Source organism: Fulmarus glacialis, unplaced genomic scaffold (assembly GCF_000690835.1).
Source record: "Fulmarus glacialis isolate BGI_N327 unplaced genomic scaffold, ASM69083v1 scaffold369, whole genome shotgun sequence".
Taxonomy (NCBI): domain Eukaryota; kingdom Metazoa; phylum Chordata; class Aves; order Procellariiformes; family Procellariidae; genus Fulmarus; species Fulmarus glacialis.
In genome coordinates, this window is record NW_009232453.1 from 24,387 (window position 1) to 43,152 (window position 18,766).

Consider the following 18,766-nt stretch of genomic DNA (forward strand, 5'->3'; position numbering starts at 1 on the left):
CCTGCTGAAACAAAACATGGCACACCAAGCTTTCCTACAATATCATGTTAAAACCACAGCCTCCAATCTTGTCAATGTTATAGCTTTGTAAATAACAATAAAAGATCTGTATTTCAGGGACATCCAATTTTCACTTCCTCAATTCACATGTGATCTTAAAAGTAAATCTATGTGCATCTTTTGCACGCTTCCCCCTCGCCCCCAAGAAAAAAAAGTGATATATCCCACTTTCTTCCTGATGGTGAAAAAGGCAGCCAGGTCTAGACCATAAATTCCCATTCTTTGACATTCTCTTACCGCGTACTTTCATACGTATGTAATATCTGCATTCTGTTATTTCCCTTCAGCTTTGATAGCAGTAAAAGCAATAGCAACAGCAAACTGTCCTTGTGAGGGCAATGATTTTCCTTGCTCATAATAAATTACTGCCTTGATTTCCCTTCCTATCTCATTCACTTTACCTGTCCTTTGTGGAGTCAGGAGTTGAACTCGACAATTTTCGTGGGTCCCTTCCAACTCAGGATATTCTATGGTTCTATGACTAATACTCTTGCTAAACCAAAAGTCGATAAAAAAGTTTATTCTTTTGAAAGTTTTTAGCTCAAATAAGGATAGCAAGAACATAATAAATGCAGAACAGCTGGGATGCAACACTTGGGATAAACTGCTTTACTCTTGGAATAAACTGTTTTGTGTGGGGGGGTTCGTTTTCCTTTTTAACTAAACCTTCTAGTAAATGTTATTTTTCTCATCCATTGCTCAGCTTTGAAGACTACAGTAGTTTTCAAGGCTTTGTTTTTTAATTGCTAAATAAAGGCTTAAAGGCTCCCAGTCTCTGATCAAATCTGCAAGACTAACCTCCAGTCTTACCATCCATACACACAGGGCCCCCTTGCAAGGATCATCAAGACCACTTCAGCAACTCTGAACAATCCACATAAGTGGAGACCTGCTGCTCAGTCAGGCCCTCTGGGAGTCATTAATTGACAAACTTTGCAGCAGTCTGAAAATTTAAGGACAAGATACTGCTTTCCCCACTGCTATCTAGAAAAAAAAGCTTGTCACCCTAATTTCAAGGGTCTTCTCCTGCCTCTCTAGCCTTTTACTGGAATGTTTTCCTAAATTTCAAAGATTACCCCAATTTCAAACAGAAAGGGTTGGAACCAACTTGGGTCCAAGAATCACTTGCTTCCTTCAGATTTCCTAGAGAAGAGGGATTTTCTGTTCAATCCTGGAGTACAATTATGTCAGTCATACCTAACTTAGAATTTATTATTTTCTAGTAAGATCAAAAATGATTTTCTTGGTCTTTCAGATATTTGCACATACATATTAATACAATATAAATCCTTTTCTAACAAGGCCTCCTACCCAGTCTTTCTGTGTATTTTCAGAAAATACTTACAAAAAGTTAGTTTTGCTACTATGCCATTATTTTCTATAATTTTCGTTAAATTTCCCATGCACACATGCAATTGGAGATATAACACAAGAACTAGCACTTCCTCTAGCAATGGTGAGGAAAGATTAAAAAGGTCCAGACTAAAAGGCTGGAGGACCAGGGAAGTACGCTGCTAGCCCCAGCAATGGCATATCATCTGCTCAGCGGGACTTCTAACATCAGCTTCTTGATTACTGCAACAATCTACTTTCTCACGCTGCACTAAGGAAATGTGTACCTTCATAGTGTAAAAAAATATAAAAAGTGCATTGAAAGACAGTTTAGGTCTTCAAGCTTCCCTAAATTAAGAAACAACGACTAGCTATGCAGGCTTATTTCACGCTTCTATTACAATCCCTTTTCCTCTGATATTTCAAAGAAAGCTTCAGCCAGACCTTATGGTCCCTGCCTGGAACACATTTAATTCAGAAGGAATCTTTTAAGAAGATATTCTTTAAACTAAAATGTAGCAAATCTCTCCTGAGCATGAGTAAATTTTAACTTTTCAAAGACCTGCAATAAAGTCAGGTTTTCAGATGGCCAGTGGCTCAGCCTGAAAGGTCTGCTCCAAAGCAGACAAACTAGAGCTGCCAAATGAAGTGCATGTAAATGGTTGGTTGTTTTTAACAATGACAAAACAACCCATTTTCTCTAACCACATTTGGATAAATGGGTAAGTTTTTAAGCAAGAGTAGTTCAAAGAGATATGTCAGTCTCAGATGGATAAAGCAGCATCAGCCCAAATGGGAAGGCTTAGAAAAGTTAAAAGCAAAGCCAAGTTGAAAATAGTCTCTTAATGGAAGTCCTGCATGACCTGTGCTTCGCTCAGTTATCTTCAGGGCAGGGACTGTGTGATTTGTCTCTATCTTCCACAAAGTGCTGAGTGTATGTCAGCGCTTCACCCTACGCAATAACAACAGTGTAAATGGAAGAACAGTGAACTACAGAAAACAGAATTCTATTTCATCCAAGCAGCTTCCCACTAGCTAATATTCACTTACACATAATCCCACTCATATACTTACACATTAACATAGAAAACGATAGTAATACAGTGGCTTTTCTTGCTATGTCTTCCTTTTCTGACCCATTTGTATTAGAATGAATCACAAATAAATAAATCATCTGCCTTAAAGGTAATTTTCTACTTTTATGGTTTTGTTTCTTTGACACATCAAATCCAAAGATTGTGTTGCATGAACATTAGTAATTTCTTTATTTCAGCAGAAATTTTGGATAGAATTCAAAAATACATTTTCCATCCCAACAAATCAAACTTCATACAAAATGCATCAATTTCTTTAAATTTTTACTGTAAACATTGCAAAGATTTTTTTTTTAAATTTATTCATTTTTGTGTTTGTCTCTAAGTTAGATTAATGGGGAAGGCAATCTTAGGGGACACAAAAAAATGTACATTTTTTCACTGCTGACCTGTGTGCAATTTTTTCCAACTTAGTACTCATATTAATCCAAGTCAATCAAAGTCAGTGCTTTGTTATAAGAACATAAGCCTGAACTGAAAATATACCTGTCTCTTGGGTATTACACAGAATTGATCTGGAAGGATGTTATGCAAGTGTACACAATACACTCCAAATTCCAGGGCTACACAATACACTTTTATATGCTAGTCTGCAAGGCTAAATGATTTCAGAACTTGAAAATGTTTCATATGAATTGGATCCTTTAAGGGTTAAGCGTAGTTTGCCTTTGGTTTATGTAATGCTGTACAGCAGTCAGAGACTAATTTAGAGATGCAATTTATTTCTCTATTGTAAGGAAGGTACAGGCTACATTGCAAATTGCAAAGGTTGCTTTATTAAGTGACAGCTAAAGCTGAGCAAATAATTCACCTTGAATAATTCATGCACTTATTTTTTATTTTTATTTCAAGAATGTCCAAGAGAAGATTACGGTCTCTCCAACATATCTGTTAACTGAAATCACTCTACAGAATTCCTCACATGGTTAGCCGTTACATGCCTGATGTTCATAGCTATGCTTAGTTGTGATTGGTAAACAAAACTTATGGCGTAGGCTGTTCTGGCTGAATGATAAGCAACAATCATAATGTCTACGTTGTACAAGAAACATTTTTTTTCCTTGTAGTGCCTCGTTTTATCTGGTGTACTTTTATCAAGAACTTGACAAGTTTAGCTGGACACGAAATTAAAAAAAAAAATCATTGCTATTTTACAGATAAGAAAACTGAGACTACAAAGAAGTTAGGGAGGAAATCCTGACCCATCTCCTGCAGCATCCTTTGGTAATGTAGTGGTTACGTTATGCAATGCTGAAGGAGAAGCAAGTCCAACTGATTTAGAATAGTGAAAAACTTAGTTAACCACATCATTTCTTATCAGGATAGAGAAACCTTCAACAGAAGGCTTCACAGCCTGGGGGAGGAAGGTACACACACAAAATCACAAACAGATCCCACTTCATTTTACTTTCCTCTCCGATTACAATATTCACAAAGAAAATGACAGAGCTCATCAACTTTAGTGCAAGCCAGAGAACGGACTCCAAATTCCAAAAAAATAAAGGTGTGGAGGGAAGAGGATCAATAGCTACTGTCCCAGGAGGACAGCAATAATAAAATATTTCTATTCTTTCAGACACCAAGGGATCAACCTCATTTATCTGTAGCTATCACGCTGCAGCAGCAGAGATTAAGGGTTCGGGTATCCTTAACACTGACTTCTCCAGGAATCTAGGCCGAGTGTTTTTTTTCAAGTGAGTATTATGATAAAACACAGAAGTTACTGGTAAAGATGAGGAGAAAATTCGTATCTTTAAAGGATATTTTTAAAATCCTATTTCAATGCTTTTTACCTATACTGATTGAATAGAGCAGCAAGAAGTTTTTGAAGTTTTCTTGTGACGGACACGGGAGGACACATTACTGAATAAAAGGTGACACAAACTGAGAGGCTTTAGTTTGTTTTACATTTGCCATGTTAATTCATGAGAGTTCAACATGGCAAAAGGTAGCAAGTTCTTGATGTGCAACTTAGAAAAGCAGAAGTTGCTAGTATCATATAGCACTCAACAGCACAGGTGATTCCAGAACAAAAGAGAATCAGTTATTGCCCTACTTTTTACCTTTTTAGTTTCTTGTGTCGCACAAAGTATTATGAACTTGATTCTCCAGGACGCTATATTCACCTTATGCTATATATGCAATCCTGTTGAGAAGTAGAGAAAAACTGAACTCACCATATTTATTAGCCCCCTCATTTTCTCTCATTCCTTTTATGAGAGTTGGGTGAATGTGTTCAGAAAGAGTAGGATTACCAAGCTGTCGTCTTCTCTTTTTCCAGGCTTCTATGAGTGACAGGTACTGGATTAAGCCACCGTGAGAATTTACCTTATTACAAAAGGGTCCGACAGAATCAAATGATAAAGTATCACCTCCTCAATGCTCCAGCCACCCTATGATTCATGTACATCTATTGGATTATCACACTCTTTTCTCCTAGCTTTGCCTCAGAATGTTGTTCACACCACTATCAGCTTCTTTTTAATGCCTCCAATCTAAAGCTGTCACTCCAAGTTAACACAAATCGGCTCTAAATTTTTATATTATTTTGACTTTAAAAGAGATAAATATTTATTTCAACAGGAGATCTTAAATAAAGCTAATTGGAAAATTTTCAGCAAAAGTGGATTATTATCGGGGGGTGGGAGGGAGGCAGGAAAGCCAGGCACTTCAAAAATAAGTTTTCTGAAGTCCTCAATGGAATTTCTAATGAAAAGAGATGTGGCCAGAGAGGGAGAACCCCAAGAATGACCAGGATCCCAATGCTCTTCCATTGACCAGAAGAAATAGGGTTGAAGCAATGTGGAGATGAGATGATTGCCTTTCCTATTTACCTATGTGGAACAGGAAAGACAAGTCAATGACTCTATGCAATGCTCCTGCATGACATTAAGCAAGTTTTTTTTTCTCTCTCTTTCGATTTTTCCAAACAATAAACATCTAACACCACAGCTGACAAGTTCATTAAAATATACCTTACCAGGCTGTGGCAAACCTAACTTGACTGAAGCTTTTTAAAGAATGCTCTATGCATCTGTATTTGTGCACAACGCATATTATCAGCTGTGAAACTCACCCAATATAGCAACAACTTCATCATCCTGGATTACTTCCAAAGACCCCGAAACCACAAAGCAAAGGCTGTCGACGCTCTCGCCGGCGTGGTAGATCAGGTCTCCCGGGGCACAGTGCACTGTCTGAAATTCCATGGCAAGCGCTCGAAGGCACCCATCGCTCGCCAGCCTGAAGGCTGGGTGCTCCTTGAAAACCTTGCGGTTCAGATGCACGCAGATATCTGCTCTCATGTCCTTAGGACATATCTGCAAAACCTAAGAAGGAAATTAGGCAATCAATTCCTGTACATGGCTTATGTGTGCCATGCAATTATCCCTAGTTCACTACACAGGGTTTAAGAACTACTTTTCTTCTTCATATAAAATTTCTTATCTCAGTCCATACATTTATTTTTCTATTATTTACACGCATGAGCCACAATACCTGAAAGAAAATAATATTTTCATTTCAGCAACATGCTCTGCTGGATATTGAATTACCAGGATAAGGCCTCAGGTTTTTAAGACAATAAAATTAAGAGCACAGCAGTACAGAAAGTGGTGGAGAAAAGCTTCCTGAAGGATTGTTTCTAGTGGGTAGGTCACTCTTTTCATAGGCAGATTCCATGAAACGCCTGCACAAATTATATGTTCCAAGTGAGAGAAATATTGTATAGAGGGGAAGTGTAATCTCATATCCCTTTTGCAAAAAAAAAAAAAAAAAAATTGTTAAAAGTTTCATTAACTCGTAATATTGAGATTTGCAGGTATTCAAATTCACCCCTTAGTGGCAGTAACAGGTTTTTTTCTTCACGCGGGAAGGGACTTTAAGGTATGATACTGTGTTGGGCAACTTTTGATCTTCCAAATGCAATGTTCCTCACAGCAATTCGCGATGTGTGCTCCTAAGGGTACACAAACTGACGCTTAGCACAGCGGGTACCAGTCAGGGCCATTTCTGAAGGTTTTTAATATAATACAGACAGCCAAGTGGAAAGAATACAGAATTACTACTGCACATACAGATTAAAAGTTCCTAGCAAAAACACTGGAAATACTGGTAACATTAACAGGGTTTTGGGATGACAAAATCCTTGGAGAATAGTCTGTGAAGTACATCTCAGAACGTATTATTTGAGAAAAACATTGAGTAGTGTAAGTTTGCTTCATTTTTTTTTTTTCCTCAGTAATAATTATTCTGTCCAATTAAGAAGCATTACCCCCACACATTTTCCTGGATGGAAAGAGATGACTGCTTCAAGGCAAACACTCCTGGAAAACATAAAGGTAACATAGGAAGCACTATGGCTATGCCTACACCTCACAACGGGCCTCTGCGCAAGATCTGCGCAGAGAATCAAGCTCGTAACTCTGTGCACGGCACTGGTTCTACATATTACACTTGCTACTCCAAAGGCAAATGACTCTACCACCAACATCATCATCTTTGGCCCACCTCCAAGCAGACCTGCTATTACAGATATTACTTCTGAAAGAGATACATTTCTACAGTGCTTAACTGTAGGGCACTCATGGATGACCTCTCCCTGCCCCACAGAAAGCAGCAGCCAAACCTGCCAGTTCTCAGTTTTCCAGGCTGACAAGAACGGGTTGGGGAGCAAGACCAGCATTTAACGTGGAACAAAGGCAGCAGCCATAGTTGTCACTGCAATTATCTCATTTACTCTGGCAACAAAAACATCCTGTATTTGCAGATGCTTGCCAAAATTTGGCACTGGAATCACACACACATACACTTAACAGTTACTTGAATATCATGCACAAAAAGGGTTGTTTTAGTAGAAATAGGAGTAAGAAAGCCTGAATATTTAAAATGAGGCTCTTATCCAAAAACTCCTTGGTTTCCCAGTCTAAGAGGAAGTTAACTCATTTTCTGTTCTCCATTTAGAGAAGCGGTCTCCAGATTTCATAAAACTAAAGAGCGATTAAAGACATTTGAGAGCTACAGACAAACGGCAGAAGACTTTCATTTATATGGGGGGGTAAGAAACATATCTTCATGGATTAATTTTAGAATCTTTCAGCAGCTCTTGGTTAAATTTTCTTATACTGGCATTTTCTAGATTTACAGACTTTGCATTTAGCTGATTATTCACTCCTTGGCATGCCTGTAGTTAACACTGAACTGACAAATTTGTGGCCTACAAAATAGTGAGAAGATTGATTCTATGCTAAGTTCATCTTTAAATACCTGCCTCATCTGTAGAAAGCTGCACTGCATTACACAGCAGCACAACTACCACTGTTCTGTCACAGGAGCAATACATGTTTTATTCATTGCATGACATCCTAGAAGTTACACACAGACGTCAAACCAACAGAGCTCAGACCTGAGAGTTTACAGATTGGCACAGCCATTAGTTGGTCTTATATTTGCTAGCTCTTGCTATGCAGATGAAAGTTGATTTCTTGGTTTTACAGTCATCACTACTGGCAGTTCAGCTATGAACACACCAGTTATTGAAATCAACACCATATTATGCTCTTTGATGTCCCGATAATTGAAGACTTTTTTTCCTGTTTATTAAGATAATTCTCAAAGGCCACAGTGAGTTGTGCTTGGTTTGGTTATGCTGCTGTCTCCGAAGGCCTTCTTAAAGCATTTCTCTCCTTATCAGAGGAAGCCAAAAATGAACTTTGACGATAAGCTAAAACAAACATGTTTTACATAGCAATTTTTTCTTGTTGCTTTGTTAAAATGATGAGAGGAGCTTGTACTCGGGGGTGAATGAAAGCACCAGCATTCATTACACTATGTATCCTCAGATGTTGTCTCTCCATCTTCCCAAAATGTACCTACCTCAAACCCATAACCCCGCACAAAGATATTTTGTGAGAAAACAGGCAGAGTAGCTTCTAATCAGCACTATCCAGTACTAAAATACCGTTTCTTTCTGAAAGCTAGTATGACAGACAGTGCTTTCCAGAATCATGGTCTGGGATATAAATGGCAGATATGCTAAAGGCCGTTTAGGAAAGCAAACAGTACCCTGTGTACCCATTGGTCTCCAGACAGCCCAGTGCAAGACCACATCTGTTCTACTCTTTCATAACGATGCTTTAACAGCTAGACAGAAATGAGATTGTTTGCTCTTTAACTGCATCATCTACAGTTTAGAATACTAAATTAAGCTGCCAACCAGAAGGCTGGTGACCGGAGCATTGGTATGATTTCCTGAATTAACCACCCCACAAATCACATCTCTTTACAAGCAGAAGAAAAACAAGTATCTATCTCCATAAAAGCTGGCAACCCATATGAAAGTGGCAAGTAGTTACCTTTGTACATTTGTTCTGGTAAAGGGCCATTTATTAGTTTAAAAGACAAAAATGGGAATTTACTTGTAAATTCAATGAACTAGGATGATAACATTTGCCTCACATAAGGCAGATTTCAAACAATTCATTATTATTACAGTAATGACTTCCAGCTTTCATTAATATCTTTAACCTGCACACAAAATATTACGTTCAAATTCTATGAAGGCAAAACAAATTTTCCTTTGTATTCAGGCCCACAGAGCTGCAAACAACCTCACACAATGGAAACATTGCAAAAAAATCTCATTTAAAGAAATTCTGAGGTTGTGTTAGAACTCGGAACTTTTTATTTAGTTATTTTCTTTGTTTACTGAAAACCAAGCTCTTTAATTTTTACACTATTTCATGACATATCACCAGCAACACATACATAATTTTACCACCAACATATGTCAGTATGACAGAACAGGTGAAATACTGTGTTTGAAAGTTTAAAATTAAGGGAAGCTACTGCTCGGAACTATTTAAAGAATATTTGTCTTCTTTACTAAGAAAGTACCTCCTGTTTATTTTAATGAAATACTTTCAGGATGTGACTTGTTTCCTTGCAGTTTAATTTACTTACCTTTTCAGTATCTATTCCTCTGGACATTGACCAGGTGGAAACGATGTAATCCATCACACGTTCACTCAGTCCTTTAGGGACCTGGTAGAGCTTTAGAAAGTCCCGGACACTGTTCAGCATTTCATGATATCTATTTGTATTAGCATACATTTGCTGAAATATGGTTGTCACATTACCAAAAATGGTTGCATACAGAAGGGCTGTAAAAAAGAAGAAAAATAATAGATACAATACATAATAAATTGTGATGATCAGCCTGTGTTCCACTGTGCTTTAAGACTGGAAATGCCAGGCCCATAGAAATGCATGCAATATTGGTGCTTTGTTAGGAAGGCCCGACGAGCACAAGCATTTTAGAGGTCACCTTCAGCACTACAAATTGAGGACCACCACCCACTTTTGTGATGGCAAGTCCTGCAACACAGAGTTCCTGAAACACAACTATTTGTCCATCAAACAATTCAGTAGTATCCAAACCCTTACGAAACCACAATAGAAGACACAAGAATTTTAAGACAAATAGGTTGACAGCAAATACTTTAAAAATTCATCTCTGCTTTGTAGCGCCTGTGTTGAAATGCCATCAGTGACAGATTTCCAAGCTTTAAGTGCATTACCACACTAGTAAGCCGAGTCATCATTACCCACCTCTGTGTGACAACAACAATGCATCAAAGCAGATGATGGAATACGTAATAAAAAGCTACCATGGGTCAATGATTTATAGATGTAAGTTTAATAATACATAAAAACTGACATTATGTTTTATAATCTTCAGGCAGAAGAGCAGCAAGACTTGAGGCAAGAGCTAGAGCCCTCAAACACAGACCAAATGCTACACAGCCCTTCTGACTTCATTCAGCATAGTTATGAAGCCAGCTGGTTCATCAAGATGGGTTTAAGAATAAACATGAGAAAGAAAGAAAGGCAGTATTTCCTGAGAGAGAGCAGATGAAAACACACAGGACTTGAGAAGATCCGCCTGCTGAAGACCAAGACAGAACAGCAGGCTGGTGGAAGTCTCAGTGGTCATGTTTTGATGGCTTGCAGAGGCTGGGGCTGAGGCTCTTCCAGCCAATCCAGGCCTGAATGAAAGGGAAGGACGGGAAGCCTCAAGGGGAGCTTTCCTATGCTCTGAATCAGGTCAGTGATAAGTGAGAGGCTGGCTGTAGAGGGAGAGGAACAGTCAGAAGGCAGATGAGCCGATAACCATCAGTAAGTGCTCTGGCTTGCTTAGGAAGTTCTTCCTCTTCATCATTTCCTGTCCCCCAACACAGGCACCAAATTGTCAGTACCTCTTCCACTCGAGATAAAAATAAATAATTGAGAAGTCGTATTTATAAAAAATAAGATAATATTTTGCCTTTATCTAAATACCCCTTTTTGCTGTTTATTTCCTTCCTCACCCCCTCTTTAAAAAAAAAAAAAAAAATATTTCCTCATCCCATTCATTCCTTTGAGAATGACACTATTTATTCAGGTCAGTGTTATAGGCAGATATCCTTAAGCCAACTAAGATGCTTTAGGGTTTTATGACCAACAAAAAACCTTTGATAATGTGCAAGAGAAACTTACAGGACTGTCTTTTCCCTGATCAGAGAGATGCGATTTAAATTTAGACTTGCTCAAGGCCTTTACACTGCTGATTCTCTACAGAATTCCTTCTTGACGCTGTATGACTTTTCTTTTTATGAGTTCCTGTAGAGACCAACTCTCTCTTTTCCAACTACCCCTCTGTACAGACCGGTACAAAAATATATATAAAAATGTGCAAACTCAGTTTAAAAAGAAGTGGAGAGTATGAATAGGAATCCAGTGACCAGAAAGGTATAGATTATTTCTCTGTTTAACCTTAACTTGTGCCTGAGCTAAACCATACTGGGAAGTCTGATGCAATGAGTACTGAAGAATGAAGAAATCCTTTAAAAAACAGATTTACTATAAATACTCCATAATCCATGAGTATTTTATATTTGGACAGCATTACCTTTCCCTAACTACGTCCTGTTTTGCTCTCTGTTATGCAGATGCAAACACAGCCCTACAATATTGCTACCTTAGGCCCTACTTACACGGACTTCCACCAGGTTCCCTAAGAGAAACTGAACACAGGGCCTCCAAAACTGTGAAGTCCCACTGGCAGGACACTGCATCAGCACAAGGCATCCACAAACATCGTTATTCTGCCAGCCAGTATAACGCTGAAAATAGGTGACAGATTAGGAAGAGGGTCACAAGCAAATTCTTATCTGTAGATTTCTGGGCAACCATGCTTGTGTGCATAAAACTCTCTCTTGCTTTCTGGCAAACAGTGAGACCTGCTGGTTCAGTATCTTGGGATGTATAGCTCTATGCCAGCAAAGGTAAAATGGAGTCCCCACTCTGTCCCATTACTGTCCAGCTACATGAAGCCTAAAGAAAAACCAGAAATTTGGTTCTTCATTTTTATTATTATGAGGTGAGCAGTCCCAGAGCAATTTCCACTGCAAATTGCAGTTACTATGCCCCAGTATGGCAATTATCTTGGCAAGAAAAATTATTCCTGCCTACACTAATTTTTTATTTAAAAAAAAAATCCCCAAAACTTACAATCCTTAATTTATCACTAGCTAACCACTTTATTACTATTAAAGACACATTAAAGCCAAGGATTTTTGCAGCCTAATATTGGGTAGATACTTTAGCATATTAAACATTGACCTCATCTGCATAGAAATAGCTGTGTGCCTTTCCTTCTTTTCAAAGGAATAATGAAGTGAACCCACTGCACTACACTGCAGCCCCAGAAAGATTTCAGAAACACACACTCTACTACAGAAAGAAAGTTGGGCAATTTATGACAGAGCAATATCTCCAAATCCGTGTTTTAAGACTGATAGAACACTGACATTAGACCACTGCCTTGCAACAGCAACAGTGCAGGTCATATGCCAACATCCAAAGGTCCGTGGAGCCCTTGGCCAGAGCTTGTGGTGTTGCCCTACAGACTCTATAGAATCTATCCACTCCTTAGCAGTCCTATGTGCAGGGGACACAGGAATTAAGGAAAAGTATTTTAAGAGGTGTAGGAGGGTGGGAGGGGGAAATGTCCTTGTGTGGGATGGATTTGACTCAAGCAAAGACACAAGTGCACCATGCAGAAAGGTCACAAATTAATCTGACTCCAGGAGCTTCCTTGGATGCATCAGCTGGATGGAGGCAGTGCGGTGATTTTTGAGGAACTGTGTCCAGGAACAAGCCTGTAGCGACCATGCCTACACAACAACCAAAGAGAAAATTTCTTCTGCAGAACAAGCAATAGCCTGTTCTAACACTGCATACAAAGCTGCAGCACGTCAAGCAGACAGCAAACACCTGCTCTCCATGAATGTCAAGATCCCTCCGAAAAGATAGAGCCCCCCCAACATTAATATTCTTTTCTGACAACAGATAAAGAAAAACACATTGTCCCCAACAATGTGGCTACCCATTTACAATGCAGCCTGTGTCACCCCATTTAAACCAGTGTTTAAATAACGTCAAAGATAAAAGCATAGTAATTTCAATAGCCAATTATCCACATAAATGAATCATGAAGGTCAGACACAGGTTGGAAAGGTCGCCAAATCATCTGCTACTTTTAATGATGTAACAAATAAGAATAGAGAAATAAATAAAAGTCAGTGTAGGTCTCAGCTACCACAATAAAAGATCTGGGATCTGATTTTAGAATTATAAGAGGAAGAATTTCTATCTGTAAGAATGAGAGGTTTGCAATTACCCCAATTACAGATGTAAGTGCTGCATGCGGTTCCTGAGATGAATCATCAGATTGATGATGTTTTGTTCAAAATGCACTCATCCAAAACCCTTGCATACAAAATATGTGCATAAGGACTACATAGCAACAAGTGAGACCAACATCAACTAGTGAACAACCTCTTACATCTTGCCCCCAAGACTTGCAGTGCCTTCTGAAACTGAACTGCTTTCATTCTCACTTTCTGGAAAGCTGATCCAGAAAGTCTGTCTGTCTGCATATAAGTTCCACAATTAAAAAACCAAAACAAACCCCTTGTACATACTTAAGGAGTAGCCTGTGCTAACCTAAGTACTATTCAAAGAGAAAGCACCTGGATTTACAAATAGTAGATGATTTAAATGTATAATTGCACTTTCGTTTCACTAACAAGTTCCTAGTTTACAACAAATTATGGAGTTCATAGATGGGTGAGAGAAAGCACAGCCTTGAAAACCTGTTGCACTATATCACTTCTCACTGAAGACGAAACATAGCCATAAATTAACCAGAAAAACTGCATGCCTCAAAGGCATTTTTCAGATAACATGTTGTGAGGTCACACAAAATTAACATTGATCAGATAAAAAGAAAAGCAGAAATTAATAATTGTATGGATTATAACATAATTATATGAGAAAACACATTGTTTTTAAATGTTCAATTAGAACAATGTAAGAGCTTATAATTGCCTGAGATTAGGGGTCTTGATTAGTGGTAATTATGCCTACTTATGGGTAGAGAGCATGCAGTTAAAAGAAAAATGCTGAACTGTTAATTACAGTCTGCAGGCAAATACCAAACTGAACAGGTATCTATCAACGAATTGTTTACAGCACTAGTTTTGATAGTTATCAAAACTACAGACTAGTTATTTGTAGTCTTGCAACTTGAATCCAAAGTATCTAAAGTAAGATTTACTTATTGAGTATCTATATAAGCTTCTAGAATAGTACAGGATTTAAATAGGTTGCCCCATTTTCTATCAAGAGAGGTGCAGAGCTGCTTAATTTGCTACTTCTTAGGAAGCTTTGTATATTATAAAGTTTCCTATTTGTAATCTTTTATCTACCTTTTATTTTTTATTAATGCAATGTATAGAGATATGATTTCATTCAGCTAGTAAAGAATAAATGTAAACAACTTAGCCATAATCTAATAGGTCACAATATATTTACATAACATTTTCACATGGCATGAAACAAATTACAATTGCCACTATTTTCTTAGCATGTACATCAATTCCTGAATTTCACGACTTGGGGAAAAAGACATTTTTTGAAGTGAAAGTAAATTCCCAGAGGAGCTCTCCCCCATGCTGTTCCAGTGACTGTTAAACATGGCTCTCTATTCTCCCAGACCGAAGTGATACACTGCTCCACCTCCCTCCTCTTTCACTCCACCAGCTTGTAATTTGCACCTCAGCTTAGGTACCCCGCAAGCAAAAGCACGGCAGTAGCAATGGCAAAGATCAAAGAACTGGCACACTACTATCAATTGAGCAATTCTGAAAATCAATGCAATGGCAAAGAGCAAAGCAGAAAGCCTGCATAGGCCATGAGGGACATGAGCATCAAGCTGTGTGGCAGAACCACTTGACTTCTAGGATGAAAGATGAGAGACCACAGGCAAATTTTATTAAACTCTTAGACAAATCCTACTGCAAATCTTTTCACGCTCATCATCACATTTGCTGAAATCACCCTGCTGATGACAAATGGGACATAGGAGGACCACACTGGGCTCCAGCCACGACGGAAATGTCTCCCCTGCAGAAGGATAAGCCACCAGTGAGGACACAGTTGATAAGGGCTAAACAACAGAGCATCAGAGACGTGATTTTTTTTCCTCTTCCCATCACCAAAAAACAAGAACTGCAATGAAATGAAATTCAGAGACATAAACAAGGGAACAGCTGCTCTAAGAAGCCACTTAAGCAACTACCAAGGACTATAGTAGAAACATCTGTGCACCTTAAAATAGGCTGTCTGCAGCGTGTAAGGGCAGGAAGGGAAGAGTTAAGAACAGCTATGGAACAAACACCACAAACAGCTCCCACTGCTTCTCTCCTCACACCCTTTCTTAACTCTACAAACTAACAGCAGACTGCTACTACAGCAGCACAGACCCACAGGCGAATAACCTCCTGTTATCTCAGGGACTTGAAACCACTTACATTTTGCCAGTTTAAGGCTTAATATGGAAGAAGAGAGGTAAGTGTTGGTAAAACACCAAACCTTCCAAAGATGCTGAACTCCAGCATCCCTAAGGATGCCTCAAAACAGAAGTTTTTTTATTTTGATTTGATCTGGTAGCACCCACACAGCTGGTAGCAGCAATTGCAGGTGTTTTGGCTCACAAGAATTTCAGAAGCCTGGGCATTGTGGGCAGCACAAATCTCTAACAGGTTTTGCTTTTGCCTTCAGCATGTTTGGGCCGAGATAAACAGCATGGGAATACACACAGACCAAAACTGATCAGAGGAGCGATCAGAGCCAAAATGAATAAAAGCCAATAAAACAAACTTCAGCCCTGCAAGAAAGCTCTCCAACACAAACAGCCCTCTCTAAACTCACAGTGAAGGGCCAATACCAGTTTGCACTCTGTGAAAGGCTGCATCTTGGATCCAAGAGGCTGCTTATGAAAAGAAAGGATGAAGGGCTCCCTGGCAATCCGTACAAAGGAAGGGTGGCTGGTACCTCCAGGGCCAAGATTCCTACCTCTGTACAGCAGCACCTGACTAAATTAACACAATCCCACTAATTAACACTGCAAAGTCTGGATTTTGGCAAATTAAGAAGTGTCCAAACAAGTAAAATGGCAAGAATCCTGATTCACAAAACTCATCATTCGTTTGTTTTGACAGCTGCAGTTTAGTATTATATTTACACCGAAAGGCACTAACAGTCATCCAGAGGGGGATTTAATGACAGCCACAGACTCCATTGCAGCCAATATGCTTGCAGAAAAGCAGATTACTAAAGAAATCAGATGCACAAGAATCAGAACTAGCCTACGAGGACTTGGATGTGTTCTTGGTTGCAAATTAAGGAATAAGAGTCTGGTCTTACATCACATTTGTGCTGTAAAGGGAAGCCAACAGAAGATGACACAAGCATGGCACTGAAAGGACTTAAAGAGAAGAGCATCCTGGACACAGAGAGACTTCAAGCTGGTAGACTTTGAAATCCCTAACCACGAGCTTCTCTCACCTTCAGGAAAACAGGGCTGCATGTTCTTATTCTATAAACAAATAGCAGTTGCAGACCAACGCGTTCACCTGACTCTTCTCACTTAAATTATCTGAAGGCATCAATATTTCTGCAAGGCCCTGTGCTTCCACTGACTGGGTTAGTCCCAATGGGACTAACATTTTACATCCAAAGGTGCATCATAAACCAGATATGAAGATACAGGTTCTACCTGAACTTACAGGTAAGTTCTTAAACCTGCCAGATAGCCATGACTAACTGAAAATACAGTAATGCCTCATAATTAATTGAAATTAGGGCCTTAGCCCTTGATACCAAAAAGACTTTCAAAGAACCGCTACAGTTTCATCAATGGGTCCACAGAAAGCTCCTTGCAGAATCAAATTTTATTTCACTCAAAATACAACTATATGGGATAGCATGAGCAACAGGCAAGAAGATTTGCAAGGGGAAACGTCAGCATGATTACTCAAAGGTAAGACTAGAGAAAAAAGACAATTCCACAGAAATGGCACTTTCCAGTTACCTCTCCATGTTATCCCTGTCAAGATAGGTTCATCTCTGACAAGGCAAGACAGAATGGTCAGGAAATGTACAGATTTTCACAAGTAGTTAACTACAATTCCTGTAAAGAACAAGATATCTATCAGAACATCTTCAGGAGGGTCATAAAGGGTTTTAAATGGATCTTGATGATGCTCTATGTTTTAAGCATGGTACTTCAGTGAATGCTAAGCCTTGCTCTAGACCAAGCCAATTTGATTATCAAGAGGAAACTAACTGTACAAACAGATTACAGCTGCAAAAACCATCTGTATTGCAAACATATGAGGCCAGACTCACCAGTGGGACACTTTTATCAACACGAGATGACTTCAGCTCAACGTATTCACTAGCAGGTTTTACCATGACGAGAATTATTAAAATGGCAAAACCTGATTAAATCCTCTGCAATTTGCAAGAAAGGGCCCTATTTTACTGTTTTGTAGAATTTTATGGACAATAAAATTTAAATTGTCTAGAAAATTGAAATGGATTTCCATTTCATTTCCCAGCACTAATGAACAGATCACCATTTAAATGACGGCTGAGCCATTTAAGGGTATCATTTTTCTTCTACAATTTTTACAGGATAATGCATGGCCATTTTCAATTACTTAGTTAAAATTAAATCTCCAGATACTGCTTCTAGGTTTTTACTGACTTGCACCAATATGAAGGCTTTTGCTTTGAAAGCTCTTTTTTATCTACCCTCAACTTATCTGAAATGGTTACCCCCAATTAGAAGCAAACTCATTTTTTTAAAAATCTATTACTGAAATAGAGCTACACATAGAAAACAGTTAGGAAAAGATTAAAGAAAGGAGAGAGTAAAAAGGAAAAGTTGTTCTCTCTTCATGTGAAACCGCTTACATACGTAGTTTTTATGGCTGCTCTGTTTACCCTATTTCCTCTATGATTTGTATGATGTTTTCCACAAAGCCTTGCAGGAGAAAATCTACAGAGGCTCAAGGAGATCATCTTCTCTCCAAACTTTCTGGCCCTTTTCCTACAATGCTGCCGCACGTTCTGCTGGGCTTTGTAATGTTGGCTCAGGCCCATTCCTGTTGGCAACTCCTGATTTTGCAGTAACCTACCTGTGGCCTTTGAGAGTTCAGAACTAGATCTGAATTTTGCACACCAAAGGCATCATCTAGCATTTATGCATAGTGAATTCTGGACTGTACTTCCCTCCAATCATTAATGCAACACAGGAGTTTGATGGCTAAAGTCCCTTGCTGACAACTGCCCAAGTAGCATTCTCCACTGTGATTCCTTCTGGTCATCGCTCCAGACCTCATTTAATTAAGGTATCTTAAATTCGAGTGAGATATTTAGAGTAATCCTTTGTTCCCAGTGATAAATGGATTCAGGTAGATTCCCTCTACTCCCACCAGAGCGCCCATGTGGGAATTTGGTAGCTGGCTGCATTTCTTGCTGAGTATGTTCAGATCTGAATCCACCAGTAAGACCTCAAGGAGGAATGACCCAAGGCCTCCCCCGAGGCTGCAGTGATCTCACTTCTCATTAGGCTTAAAACCTCAACTCAGCTATGCACTTAAACGTAGGCTTTAAACACTGCTCCACAGGTTTGAGCATGTATGCCTGTGATTAAAGTTAAGGACACAGTTAGGAGAAATACTGAGACAAAGCAGCTCTCTTCGACCACTAACTTTCATCCACGGACTTACAAAAGGTTTTGCTGTCTATGTAGCAAGTACATCATGGTCTTTTTTTAGGCTTTGTCTTCTCTGAGAACAAAAGAAAAGATAAAATTTTAATGCCTATAA

General features: G+C 38.9%; 1 protein-coding gene across 1 annotated transcript in view; it reads right to left on the minus strand.

Annotated features, from left to right (window-relative positions):
- Positions 1–18,766, minus strand: part of LOC104081960 (potassium voltage-gated channel subfamily H member 1) — a gene marked incomplete at both ends in the record, with an annotated part of 76,863 nt that overhangs the window by 10,869 nt on the left and 47,228 nt on the right. The window contains 2 exons of the mRNA XM_009584894.1: positions 5,563–5,815; positions 9,447–9,646. Coding sequence (XP_009583189.1) covers positions 5,563–5,815; positions 9,447–9,646 — 453 coding nt within the window. The remainder of the gene's footprint in view (positions 1–5,562; positions 5,816–9,446; positions 9,647–18,766) is intronic.